Genomic DNA, 14,882 nt, shown 5'->3' with positions numbered 1-14,882 from the left:
GACATAACGGTTTAGATGTATCTGCCGATCAGTGGTAATCATAAGTGGATTTCTTTTGGATGGACAAAAGATAAAGGCCTCAACACTACTTTTAAAATTTCCATCCATTCAAGGCGTTTTAGATTAGCTTGCATGTTGAAGAATCGATTGGTCTCGATGTAACAATAACACTCATCCCAGAACCATCTTCTTTCGCGATTCATAGGGGATGGATCGTATAGGTGATGGAGTATCCTCATCATTTCTCTTCTCCACTCGTCATCCATGGAGTTCAGCGCATATATGTTTATTGCTCGAAAAATAAGGAATTGGTTCCAGGCTTCATTATTGTGTCAAAATTTATCTCTTGACAATTAGCAAGTTGATTATTACTTAGAACAGTTGGCCTTAAAATCCATAGATATTTTTAACTTCAATTATGCTTTGATACCATGTGTCTTGTGCTTGCCTAACAATTTCCTGGTAGCACGTTTTTTACCTAACAATTTCATGGCAACACGTTTTAGTGGTCCATCTAGAAACTATCCTAGAGGGCTTTACCTGACACTCGCGAGAATGCACAAGGTCTATCGTCTAGGTTTTTCAGAGCCCACCCCGTAACGGAAGATACCGGCTGTCACCACGAGGATCAACCTGCAAGCTCCAGGTTCTAATTTGACAACTGAGGTCTTGATACATCAGCTAGCTCCATTGGAGGTGTCCCACAATGGCTTCTTGTCCGATTGGAGTGATCATAGTTACCCTTGGTTCATGGAGTGCAACGCTTTTTCCAGTAACTGGTTAGGATTTAGGAAACCTTAACGGAGTTCTGGCACAGCCGCCGCACCTTTTCCCTAAGATAATTTCTGATCAAGGTTTTAAGACCTGACCCTAGGTAAGTCAATCCTTGGCTCTACATAATTTTTTCCAATTAATGTTTCGTTCAATATCTTAAGAGAAGCTTCTAGCTTATATGGACCACCCATCTCGCTCACCTGCTTCCCATAAATGGTTTTCTTTAGTTTTCTAATTACCTATCACATTAAGTTATGACATATGATAGAAGCTTTGTTAATTAACCCGTTATCACAGGTTCCTTCGCGTAATTTTATGGCACATCACAAAGACAGAGAAAACAATCTTTTGGCAAAACATATTTATTTATTATTCGTAAAGTTATTTGCCACAATGATTTTCCCCTTTTACCTACACAAGAGAAAAACCTCCCGTTCACTGGAAAATCTCTTCTGTCTGCGTAGAAGAAAAGAAACCCTCTTAAGTTTTCTGTCCCTTCACTAGTACCGGGGACTCCAAGACTCCATCTTGATTTGTATGAGGGTCAAGCAATTCCTAGGAGTGATTGAGAGATTTACGGCCAGAGCTTGCCTGGTACTTCCACCACCTTCTAACGGATTTCTCATTGAGTGACTTCTCGCCGTCGGGGCTGGTCCAAAGCTCCTCGCGGTGGTACAAAACAATCCCTTTTGGAGTAGGGTTCCGCGTCTAGGTGTGGGGGAGGCATAGTGTGATCTTTCCTCTTATTATTCTGATTATATATTTATAATCAGATCTAACTGTTGCAAGCACAATCAATATTTCCTTTGCAACCATCAATGCATACACAAATAAAAAAGAAATAACAGCAAGTGTTTTTTAGCATAGGAAGCAGCCCCACCCAAATCTAAGGTTTCTCTTTTAAGGTCCCACTTTATTCTTAGGGTTTCGCTTCCTACTTGCAACTCTTTTTCAGGATCCACAAGTTATATCGCAAATCTGAAGTTTATTTTATCCTTATGAAAATTTGGTATGTCCATCCTAAAAGATAATATGGGCATTTATACCTATGGCAAGCAATTCATGTGTTGCCTTGCTCTAACCCTCGCTTAGTAGGATTTCAATTGCTTTTCCAAGTTTGTTTAGACTTCAGAATTTATATCGACAAATTTTTATCAATATCCAACAAGTCCTACAGACTTCAGATATTTATTTAATTTCGTGATGTTGATAGTTTCAATGTTGTCGAGTATTCCATAGTTGTTTTTGCTTCAACATTCTGGATATTTTAGGTTAGGTTTTCTTGCTGATTCATACTTTGGTCAACTCATGATATTGACATTCTCGCTAACATAATCATTAAGATTAACATTGCATGTGTTTTCGGTAAGAAAGTAATTTTTATTTTATTCTACTCTTAATCTATGATTTAATCGACAATGTCTGACTATTTGTCAAACTTTCAACATTATCTAGAAAGATCAATTTTCTTTTAGCTATGTTCGAAGTGCAATGCTGACTGTTTTTTTGAAAACTTGATTCTAGGTAATGCTAAAATCATAAGTGTAAATTTTTTTTTTCATATTTCAGACATCGACGCACTTAATTTATGCGCGTCTAGTATATATATTTTTATATAATTTTTTGTTGATTTAATGCATTGATTATTTTATGATATTATCTAAATGATTTTTTATAAATTATTATAAAACTCATGTGCGTCTGTTTATCATTAGCAAAATGAAGTACAGATAGTTACTTTCAGGGAAAAATTATAAAATATTCAATTCCTAATACCGCCTTATTTTTTTTCTATTATTATAATCACATGCATCATTAATGAAATAACAATAAATATTACAATATTTTCTTAATGACAAGTATATAATCTTTTTTCAAGTGAAAGTTTTTTTACTAAATAGTTAATTATTATATTACTTAGGTTATTTTTGTAAGCAGCAATTCATATGTATTTGATTTAGAATGTGTTTATAATCGTTTAAAGCCAAATATAGGAATAAGCTTATAAAACATTGATTTTTTTCAAATTGACAAGATGTTGTCTATCTCGGGTTTGCTGTAATGGGGTTTTTGCCAATTCCTACCGCGTCATTTTCTCCATCGGCCGCGTTCTTTGCTTCCCTTGCTTCAAATGAGCTTTTTGAATTTCTGCGACCTCGCGGAGCCATGGATGTCAGACGAAATTGATCTGGTAGTTCAGGGAGAGTTGGTAGTTGTCTAGAAAAATTTCGCTAGCGTTTTGCTTGGCGATACGGCTATATGGAACGAAGGCGTAACAGGGGGTAGAGAAAATGGAAATGAGGTAGAAGAGGGGTATTTTTCTCTTTCAAGCTCAAAGCTTCAATGGATAAGAAAAATAAAGAAAAATTTCCATTATCAGAAGGTCTTTTTTCTTGCTTTCTTTGTGAAGGAGAGGGGGGATATTTATAGGCATGGGGGGAGCATGTAGTCGACTCATTCTTTTGGCTACTTGTCAAGAGCCAAGTGAGCTTTATTAAAAATGCATTTTGATTGCTTGTCAAGAGAAAATGGAAATGAGGTAAAAGAGGGGTATTTTCCTCTTTCAAACTCAAAAGCTTCAATGGATAAGAAAAATAAAGAAAAATTTCCATCATCATCGGGTCTTTTTTCTTGCTTTCTTTGTGAAGGAGAGGGGCTATTTTTAGGCATGAGGGGGAGCATGCAGTTGACTCATTCTTTTGGCTACTTGTCAAGAGCCAAGTGAGCTTTATTAAAAATGTATTTTGATTGCTGGTATTTATAGGCATGAGGGGGAGCATGCAGTTGACTCATTCTTTTGGCTACTTGTCAAGAGCCAAGTGAGCTTTATTAAAAATACATTTTGATTGCTTATCTATTGGATGGTGGGCATGGGGATGATTATTTTATGCTTTCTCTTCCTCCAAGTGAAAAAAATGTTATGAATTTTGGTCTATTAAAAAAAAACGTTTTTTTTTTCTTCAAAACAACTTCATTTGGTGGTTTTTGGCCAAGTTACCTCATGACTTACCTAGTTTATATGCTCTTTGATACTTAACTTATTCAATATCATGCTTGTTCTTGCGCATTCTTCGACTACCGATTAAGGCTATGGGAATCATTCACATACTCGAGCATCGTTTTGCAAGAATGATCATCTTGATAGAAATGGAATATGCTGCAAATACATGATGAAATGGATCCGATAATCAATTCCTTGTGAGTACCAAAGAGAAGAAAGTTTCCCCTTCATCACCTAAAAGTGAAGGAGAAGCAAGCACTGCCTCTAAAACCCATCATGTGGTGATTCTTCATCAGATGGTAGGTTTTGAGGGTCACATGAGTTCTCTATTACCATCCCTTATGCCCTTCCCCTACAGCTATTGTGGTGTCCTGTTCATGTTTTTAGTGTTTATCATCCATCATGTGTTCGCTCAGAGTCCTCAGCAGGATTGTAACCCTCGTCAGGTTGGCAGCAGGCTACATCTTGGTGATTCCAACATGCAAGTCCTATACCCATTCCTGGACTTCTGCTTTGGAGCCAAAAAGGATGTCTTGTGTTCATAACAAATCCGGAAAATGTTTCTGCACATTGTTTCAAACCTTCAGACGTTAAACAGACCATCTGAAATAAACTGCAATCTATGAAATTGGAGCTTTACTTGAATGCAAAACTGTTCTCATCATTAACAGAGTTGAGTCGGCTAGAGCTGTGCATCAAGACCCACAAATTTAGACTGTTAGTAGACAACTTCAGATCTCATAGGCTAATAAGGCTTTAGCTGATGTTTGTACAAGTCTATGTTCTGATGTTTATCTTGATCTGGTCAGGGTCTGTGGGTAATTCGCCAACAAGAATCATCATCCTCATTGTCAGTCTATTAGTCTGTCTCTATACACGCGAGTGTGATAATTGTGTGCTTTTGTGTATTTTTGCAAGAAGTTTTCATTTTCTTTGTCTGTGGGCTGCTATTCTGCCTCTGGACAGAAACTCTCTTTCTAATGTTCTACGACAAGGCACCTGAAAGTCCTTTTGGTTTGTCTGGATTTGTGTTATGCAGCAAGAACTTGTGCTTTTTCTAAGGACGTCCTGTAAATTTTGAGGATGGATTGGTTAACCACCCTGTAAGTTTGCAGCCTTGATTGAACCTGATTGTGTTTGCTTCAACCATGAGCCCTTTTTTCTGGGGGGATAAATCAGAGTGGCAGATTGTTTGTGTTGTATCAATTCATTACGAAAGAAATATTTTTTGTAATAAATGTTAAACAGAACAGGAAATGTTTTGTATGGACTGCCAGATTTGTTAGTATTTCAGCCTGGATTGTGTAGCTTGGACTCAAGTGATGAGACGTAAGTTTGGGAAAGGATGCTAAAGTAGGCCAATGTTCAAGGGCAGTGACATGTGTAGGTTCACACAAGTTTGTTTTTTCTTGAATATTTAATGTTTCTGTAAGTTTCGAAAAGGAGCAAGTTGCAGTTACAATCCTGCAGATGGAAGTTTAAAGAAGTGATTAATGTGTGTTGCTATATATCAAGAGCTTCTGGATGGTTCACATGGTTGCTTTTTGGACAAGTATCTGTATTGGTATTTACAAGTCAACACGTATTCCTTCTATCGTTGCTCTGTTGATTGAAAAATGCAAATCATGCATGTCGCTGGTAACTTCGAAGGAAAGAGCACCCTCGTTGAAGCTGCAACAATATCAATACTAAAGATTTGATCCTTGAGATGATTGCATTGAAGTGATGGAGATGTGCAATCACCTTGGATTCACGTGCTGTAGTTGTTCCTCAAAATGTTAGCATCAGAAAATTCTAAAGATAAAGGACAAGTGGTGGTGTGAACCAGACGCATGTGCTTTCGTAAGACATGAGGAGCATCACATCACCTAAAGTGGGTACATTCTGGATCAAAGAATTTGATACCTAGAACATTAAGAAAACCATAGCATATGTCAGTTTGTGTTTGCTTTCTCCCTTCAAAAACCCACTTTGGACAAGGACTGTAAGAGAATCTTGATACCAACAATGAAGAAGCATATGGAATTTCACATCCTATGATAAACTTACTTACACAAAAAAGGGCAATAATAAAAAATGAAGCAACAAAGAAGTGAGTGAAATCTCCCCTCAATGACCATTCAGGCAACGTTGCTAGTTGTAGTCTCCTAAAGTGGGTACATTCTGGATCAAAGAATTTGATACGTAGAACATTAAGAAAACCATAGCATATGTCAGTATGTGTTTGCTTTCTCCCTTCAAAAACCCACTTTGGACAAGGACTGTAAGAGAATTTTGATACCAACAATTAAGAAGCATATGGAATTTCACATCCTATGATAAACTTACACAAAAAAGAAGAAGCAACAAAGAAGTGAGTGAAATCTCCACGTTGCTAGTTATCTTTGCTACAAACTTGATCAAATCCATTTTAGATCTTTGATGACCAACAAACAATCATATTTTGTTATTTTTTAATAGTTTTAAAATGTTTCTCTCTCTCTCTCTCAATGAATTGGAAATCATTTGAAATAGTAAGAGGCTCAAAGGAAGCACGAACTTGTATTTCCTTGATGGTGAGAACATGTGATCCATTGCATAGCAAAATCAAAAGTTATATAATTTTGGATATTGTCTCAATGAATTGGAAAACAATTGAAATAGTAAGAGGCACAAAGGAAGCACTCACATGTATTTCCTTGATGGTGAGAACACGTGATCCATTGTATAGCAAAATTACATTCAAAGTTATATAATTTTAGATATTGTCTTGAAATTCTTTTATCCATATTTTTCTCCATTTAACGATTGGCTTACATGGTTGTGTTTAGGATGATACTTATTAGGAGCACTTCTCGTAATTTGTCTTAGTGGATATTGTCAAAGTGTCGGTTTGTGTTTTTGTTTCACATGCCTACATCTTTCTCGCTAGCAAATGTGCCCTCACCCATATGAGACACCTTTCATGCATGGTTGTGTTTAAGATGATACTTATTAGGAGCACTTCTCGTAATTTGTCTTAGTGAACATTGTCAAACTGCCGGTTTATATTTTTGCTACACGTGCCTACATCTTTCTCGCTAGCAAATGTGCCCTCATCCATATGAGACACCTTTCATGCAAGGCTAAGTGGATCCATTACATGGTTGTCATCAATCATTTTCAAGGGGACATTAGATACATACCTTTGTGTCTTTGATAGTGATTTCATTGTGGAATCTTGAAGCATGCTCTACATCATGGTCTTTATTTCATTTTCATAGTGACATTCTTCAATCAATAGCTATCTATCCCTGTCCAAGAACATAGTAAGATTCACTTGCATTGAATATTCTTTGCGAACATTACATATGGTAGTATTTAATTGCTTCATTTTAGGGGAGCTTATATCAATCCTCTTGCTTAACGATGAACGATCACTTTTTGCATAATGTTTATTTTTTTCTCTTGTATTGTTGACCAAATTACTAGACTTGTTATCCTCTTAAGTATGCATTGTATCTCATACTTTGCAATAATCAAAAAGATATGCTTGATCTTTGTTGCTTCAAATAAAGTTGGTTTTGCATCTCTTTATTGGTTTTTATGTCAACATTGTTTAATTTTAATAACAATTTGCATGAGGTAGAAAGACTCCAGATTTTTCTCGTGTAATAAACCATGGCTCCTATAAAAAGCTTGAGAGTTTGAATAAGAGTACTTGGTCTTGAGAGCAAGAATTTCTCTTTGCATTGCATGGCTTGTATTTCAAAGCTTTTTGACTTGATGCTTGTGAATAGCACATGTATTTTTAGATGATATATTTTAAAATTTATATAACGTGCATGCTTAACGGCTCTCTAGGCATATTTGTAACAATGTATCGAGAGACCAATCCATGTGAGCTTGCTTGGCACTTTCACGGAATGTTATGGGGTTTGTCGCTTAGGGTTTCTCGAGTTCACTTCGTAATGGAACGTTTGCGACCACTCATTGAGATTAACGTGAATTTTGGGTTTTTAGTGGTTAAGGTATTTTAATAGCATTCTAGCATTAGGCCTTGGGCATCCTACTTTAAGCAAAGATATTCATTGGGATTGACCTGAATTTTGGGTTCTTAGTGGTCAAGGTCTCTTAATAGCAAAAATACCCAAGCGGAAGTAGATCCATGTTACCCTTGGTTCAAAGAGAATGGGAAATGAGAGAGATGTGTCGCTCAGTCTTTCTATCCGTAAGTTGTAGTTTCATTTCGGTTCCTTAAAATGGTATGAATCAAGGTTCTAATCTAATACTTAATAAGGGTTGAACGTTGGTAAAACCTTGTAAGAAGCCTTTCAATTTTCTGGGATAGATTCGTTGGGTGTTTCGCTCGTCCGCTTCTCCCAATAGTTATTCTTTAGTTATTTAATTATGTCTTATCACATTTATGTGCGACATTTACAATCAACTTCCTTAATTAAGCCTTTTAGAGAACATCGTTCGTTCGCGTAACTTATAGTACATGCATGAAAATAATTTAAGCAGTCTTTTTGACAATCGATATCAAACAAGCTCCTTAACTTATCTTCAAGTTAATTTTTGTCTCCTATCTCTTTTGCCTTATAAAAGTAATTGGTCCAAATCACACGGCACCACAATTTTCATTCTTTATCTGGAATAGGATATTCTAATGCCCAAGACCAACGTTGAGGTTATGGACATTCTCAACTTCGTTTTGGACTTAGCAAGGGTTATTTAGAGCTCCAATTGACCTAGAAGCTGCTTAGGAGTGAATCATCATTCTCGTCGTTGACATTTTTACCACTTGATCTTTGGTCCATGAGTCGCGCAGTGTCTTTTTTTTTTGGGTTGACTTGCGGTGCGATCTTGGAGATGATCCACCTGTATCAAATATCCTTTCTTAATTAGATCGGTTAAGAATCAAGCACAAACAATACATTCATTTTCACCACTTAACCTTCAGTTCATGGATTGAGCAGTATTCTCAGGTTGATTCTTGGTGTGATCTTGGAGATGATTCAATTGGTTAAAATATCATTCCTTAATTAGACCAATTAAGAATAAAGCACAAACAAGGCATTCAACCTTAATATAATCTTTCAAAAAACATTTATTCATTTCTATGGTAGATTCAAATCTTTGCATGTATATATCATCAATCATTTGCAATCAATCACAAACAAGGCATTCAAACCTAATATCATATTTTAGAAAATATTACTTCATTTCTATGGCAACTTGTCATCCAGACCCTTACATGCATATACTATCAATCATAAGCACTTGGAATAATCATCCAAAGAATAATCCAACAATTAACTGAATGCAAAAGCATTTAGGATGTTTAATCAATCTAACAAAACTAATTGTATTTTTTTCAAACAATATAAAAGTAGATGCGATGACATTTAATCTGTATATTCCCTCTTTTCCTTGGGATCTAAGAGCGATACTATGCAACATTTTACTTAACACTGCATAAGACATTCTATTAATCACTTACATTGATTGATAACCTTGCCTTCTTTTCAACAAGCATAAAAGTATCAGTCTTTACTTTGTCTCGGAGTTTTTGACGGATCTCAAGATATCTTAGTTTCAATCCTTATGATTTCAATCCTTTTGATCCTTGTTTCTACTAACTACGCACATAATCAATATCCCAATCTATCAAACATGGGCTATTCATTTATGACGTTAGCAAGATCTTGGGCAACAACTTAGGGTTTCTTAAAATGATTTTTTTAAAAACTGGGTTATTCACCATGCAATCCATTAGATGTACAAGCTACAACATACTTTCAGTGAGGTGAAAAACATATCTATTATTTACAAGAAAAGGGGATTTGATAATACATTGGAATCTTATATATTGTTTACGTTGTGCAATTTACTTCTCTTGATACATGCAATTCGCAAACTCCATCTTTGAATATTTGAGATGAAATTTACCCTTTTCAATGACTTATTTTAGTGTGGCATTGTACGGCTATGATGTATCATGCGAAAATCGAAGCAAGCAATTACAACTTAGAAATTGTTTGTACTAACTACACACATAATCAATATTCCAATCTATCGAACATGGGCTATTCATTTATGATATTAGTAAGATCTTGGGCAACGACTTAGAGTTTCTTAAAATGTATTTTCTTTAAATTGGGTTACTTACCATGCAATCCATTAGATGTGCAAGCTACAACATACTTTCAATGAGGTGAAAAACATATCTATTATTTACAAGAAAAGAGGATTTGATAATACGTTGGAATCTTATATATTGTTTACGTTGCGCAATTTACTTCTCTTGATACATGCAGTTCGTAAACTCCATCTTTGAATATTTGAGATGAAATTTATCATTTTTATCTCAAATATTCTAGTGCGGCATTGTACGACTATGATGTGTCGTGCGAAAATCGAAGCAAGCAATCACAACTTAGAAATGTACTATTTATATCAGGTACCGTAGTTGTATTAGCAGTAATACCCTTATTCAAGGCTTTGTTGCGGATTGTGGAATTTCCACCTGCACTCGACATTCTTTGTTTGGGGGCCATTCTCGATCTTCCTTGCTTCTAGGCCTAACCCCCGTAGGGACTTGAGCAACCACTTGCTTGAGAATACAGGGGCAATTGGGGGAAATTGGCTCGTGGGTTAGGGGATAAGCTCGAGGAAAAGGAAAGGAGAAAGTGCGCGCGGCCACCCTCCAAGGGGGGGGGGGGAAAGAGGAAGAACCTTCTTTCTCTCTCTTTCACACATAAAGCCTCTCGGGGTCTCCTTGTGCTTCCGTAACTACTCCTCATGTCTCATATTTATAGGCTAAACAAGAGAAGAAGGGTTGTGGCTGAGAAGAAGAGCTCTTTGTGGAGGGGATCTTGGAAAAATCAGTGATTTAATGCTCAAATCATAAATTTGATGGTTCCATTGGCTCCAAAAGAAGGTAAAAATCCAAGAAGAGACTTGGTTATAAATCTTTGAGATCACTCATTTTTCTTCTTCTTGTTTGAAGTGCTGTTTACTGCTTGTAAATTGCGATCGTAGTATGAGGTATTTCGCCAATCTTTCTTTTTTTGTCTTAAATCTCCAAAACTAGCTAAAAAATCAATTGCTTTTTTTTTACATGACATTCAGTTTTAGAAAATTTTATATCTTTTTAGAATATTTATAAGTAATATCTAAAATATGGAAGTTTTGCTTAAAACTCTAATATTTTTGGACCATCCATACTATACACATTGACATTAGTGATTAATATAGCTTATAACTCTCGTTTACGTTGTAACTTCTGTGAAGGGTGGTTACAGTGCTTGTCAATTTAAGAAAAATGTCAATTTTTGACTCGATTTTTTAAAAATATATTTTTAATTAAACAAAGTGGTTAGTTATTAATGTTTGTTAGTTTTTACTTTAGTTAGTCTTTAGTTAGTAACCTTACTAACTTATTAATTGACTAAGTATATTTTGAACTAACCAACTAACTATTAATTGCATGAAAGTATTACAATTTATGATAAGATCTTATGCACTTCTTATAATGACGATTTTATATATTTGCTCATATACAATACAAAAGGGTAGTTTTGTTTGTATGAGTTGTTTGATATATTTTTATATCGTTTAAGATTGAATTATTCTTTAATGCTCAAACAATTAAAGTTACATGGGAAGGATGATTTATGAAGTTTTTGCCAATATTACATCTTAAGGATCTATTGTTTTGACTAGAAAGTTTATTGGGCAAATCGACCTAAAATATCATAGTTATTTTTTTGTGTTGTTTTGTAGATACAATTTAAACTTAATATCAATGTTAAGACATTTTAGTTATTCTTAAACTCATTAATCCTCATATGATTTAGCATGACTAAAGAAAAAAAAAATAGTTTTCATATAGTGGTTTCAGATTAGCTTAATTGGTAGAACAATGAATTGTTAATCCATAGAATATGCAAATTAAGCTTTCTGTTTGATGGCCTTCTCATATGGGGCTTATGGCATGATATGAGGGGTAAAGGATTGAGTTTTCATATATGTTCTCTTTTAATGCTTGCCTTGTTTATTGGGTGAATAAATGATAGGTTTGTTTACTTTGCTATTATTTAGTTTTTGGCATTTTGTAATTAACAAGATGCAGTAAAAGAATCAGTTAAGCTTCTATCCTTTCTCTAAGTACAATCCATTTGTTATTTGGTTCATTTAGAAACAAAATAGTTATTTATTAATTGTTTATTAATTTATTAATTGTTGGATCGATGCTGAAAATAAGCATTTTTGCTACGCAAAAAGAAACTTTATGGGCTAGCTTAAATTTTTGTATATGACAATTTGCTACTTGGAAGGAAAAGTGTGACGGCTTGTAATTTGTCAAAGATGCATACCACATTGCTTAAGAGTATTTTAGTGAAACTAGAGATAAGAAAATTAGCTCTATCATTATGAGAAATACAAATATAGGAACTTACTATAGGTAAAGAATCACAAGCTTTTCTTTGATTTTTCCTTTCAAAGGGATGTTCTGCAATGCAATTACGATTTTCATTGAAATTACTTAACTGAAGAAAGGTCAATACAAGAGTTGGACAACATAACTATGAATACTGGAAATGTTTAGCCTGAAGCTCTTAATTCTATTTGTAGCCAGACTAATCTAATTCTTGCCATTGCGAGCCTTATAAGCAATGGGAAATAATGAATGCAAGCTATACAAGAATTGCTTAAAATAAAGGCTATAAGCTGTATGAAAAATACAAAAATTAGAAAATTACTTAAAGTAATCACTACAAATAGAAAGACTGGGAAATTGCATAAAGTAACAATTTAAGGTGAAAACAATAAATCTAATATCGGAAATATATGACTCTAAACTTACATTGCAATAGAACGCATTAGATAATGGTAATCCTAAGAAGTAATTAAAGCATAAAATAATAACCAATATTAATTGATTTTATTCCTTTTGCGAAGGTTGTGATATCATAAACGGCTATGAATACTAGAAATGCAAGAGAAATGCATAGAGATAGAGACGTTGGATAGACATAATTTTTTAAAGCATTAGATCATTTAGTTATTGGACGTTTCTCATACTTTTTATGATTATTTTGCTCTATAGTTTTAAGTGAAGTAGCTATATGTCAAGGGGAGCTTATTAAGCATCCCATCATCAAACAATTATATAATATGCCATGGCCAGCTCAAAAAATGGCTTCAATCGGAGTTCTAGAATCATATTGGAGTCCTCTAAATTATTTAAATGAAATCCTAAATATCAGGGAGGGGAAAAACTATTGTTTTTTTGTACTTAATCTTGAGATGCTTGCTTGGTATCGCCAACTTTGTTTAATTTCAACAACAATTTGCATGAGGTATAAAGGCTCTAGATTTTTCTTGCGCAATAAACCATGAGCCTTATGAAAAGCTTGAGAGTTCTAACAAGAGAACTTGGTCTGAAGAGCAAGAATGTCACTTTGCATTTCATGACTTGTATTTCAAAGATTTTTGACTTGATGTTTATGAATAGCACATGTTAGATGATATATTTCTTTATTTATGACACAAGATCTTATGCACTTCTTACAATGATTATTTAATACATTTGCTGATATGCAACACCATCCTCTACTCCCAGTGAAAACACTTACTTTTTTTCTTGGGCAATACCTTCTTCACCTCTCCAATCCAAATTGCTTAGGTATGATTGCCCATGGAATTATGGAACGTAGGCTCTGAAAAACCTTTCTATCATTGCATATTTACTATTTGCTAGAATGCAATTTTGAGCAAACTTATTCTCCACTTCCAATTCACAAGTAGCGATAGTTAGAAGCTCTTGAACATATATGGTTCATAATCATTAGTAGACGTAGTTGGCTAATCATAGACGTTATGCATGTGATCAAAATGAATCCACATGTTTTGGAGATTTTCATGGAGTCTCATTTTATTTGCCAACTTTGATCCACTTCTTGGACCCATCATCGATATTTTAAATATTGAGGCTCAATTGTATCTTGAAGAACATAACATGGATGAATTGATAATTGTACTTGGTTTTTAGATCAAGCACATCCTCCAAACCTTTTGAGGTGATACTTTGTGTTGGCTTGACATAATCTATGTGCTTCTTCATTTGTTTGCTCTGAGATAAAGGCGTAACATATTCTAGGGGCTTTGCAAGCTCATTTTTTTCAATCTCATTACCCTTCGCATTGCTCTCTCCTATCGACATTTCAAAAATCATATTCCTTGCTACACGTTGCCAATTGCTTCACTATGATGGACATGCTCATTTTTGCTTTAAATGTCATCTTCTCCTCAATTATCACCACTTGGAGTTTGTTATCCTCCTCCTTGTAATGGCAATTATGATTCCCAAGATGCAAAATACATTTCTTGGTATTTTGGGATGCAATAAATAACAATTCGGAAAAGTGGATACACATCTTAGGCCTCGTCTACAAATGTTGATACCCTAGTGAATGATATTTACAATCAACCAAAACAACGTGAGATGTGTATCTCAACCTTTCTTTCCATTGCGCATTATTTTAGTAGTGTATTCTTTTGTAGGATGAGCAGTGAATATTCACATAGTTGAATACCTCGAGCATCTACTCAAGCAAACCATAGTTGAATAGCTCGAGCAAACCACACAAGCAAAAAGGTGACACTTGGAAGTCACATACTTTGTCTATGGGTAACATGTCAATCTCCACTTCTTCTCCACCTCCTCATGCTGGCTATTAACATCGATAGACATCTTTAGAGCTGATGGAGGTTATGATGAAGATAATTAGAGGGTTTTAGTTTCACATTGTCGTGACCTGAGCTAGGAGGCTTTAATGTGAGAGGATGGTTGAAAGACTCCGTGGGGGGGTTGGAAAGCTTCATTGGCACCATTCTAGTAGGTAAGAGCAATGAAAAAGGCCATAGTGATAAGTAAATTCTCGATCCGTGATCACCTCTTTTGAACGAAGGCTAAAAACCACAAGCACGAAACGGCAAGTGAAGCCAAGAAATGTAGGTTAATAAGAGAAGCTTGCTTTTTGATACATTCAAAACCGTTATATCTCATACAAGTGTAGATTTATTTGAAAGTGCCTCAAAACCATGGTATGGTTTTCATGTGTGGAGTGCGTTAAGGTCC

General features: G+C 35.0%; 1 protein-coding gene across 7 annotated transcripts in view; it reads left to right on the top strand.

Annotated features, from left to right (window-relative positions):
- The window catches only part of LOC148037845 (uncharacterized), a 60,368-nt gene extending 54,073 nt beyond the window's left edge, over positions 1 to 6,295 (top strand). For 2 of the 7 annotated variants that reach the window (XM_087676805.1, XM_087676801.1), the window contains one exon: positions 4,815 to 5,207. In XM_087676805.1, the coding sequence (XP_087532931.1) occupies positions 4,815 to 4,849 (35 nt within the window). In that variant the 3' untranslated portion in view covers positions 4,850 to 5,207. The other 5 variants (XM_087676800.1, XR_015690703.1, XM_087676803.1 and 2 more) reach the window with 5 other exon arrangements.
- Positions 6,296 to 14,882: the final 8,587 nt, after the last annotated feature.

The sequence above is a fragment of the Lygodium microphyllum genome, chromosome 4, assembly GCF_053477565.2.
Source record: "Lygodium microphyllum isolate KBCC chromosome 4, Lygodium_microphyllum_v1.1.10, whole genome shotgun sequence".
Lineage (NCBI taxonomy): Eukaryota > Viridiplantae > Streptophyta > Polypodiopsida > Schizaeales > Lygodiaceae > Lygodium > Lygodium microphyllum.
The sequence above is the reverse complement of the archived record's forward strand: the minus strand, read 5'-3'. Positions and strand labels throughout refer to the sequence as shown.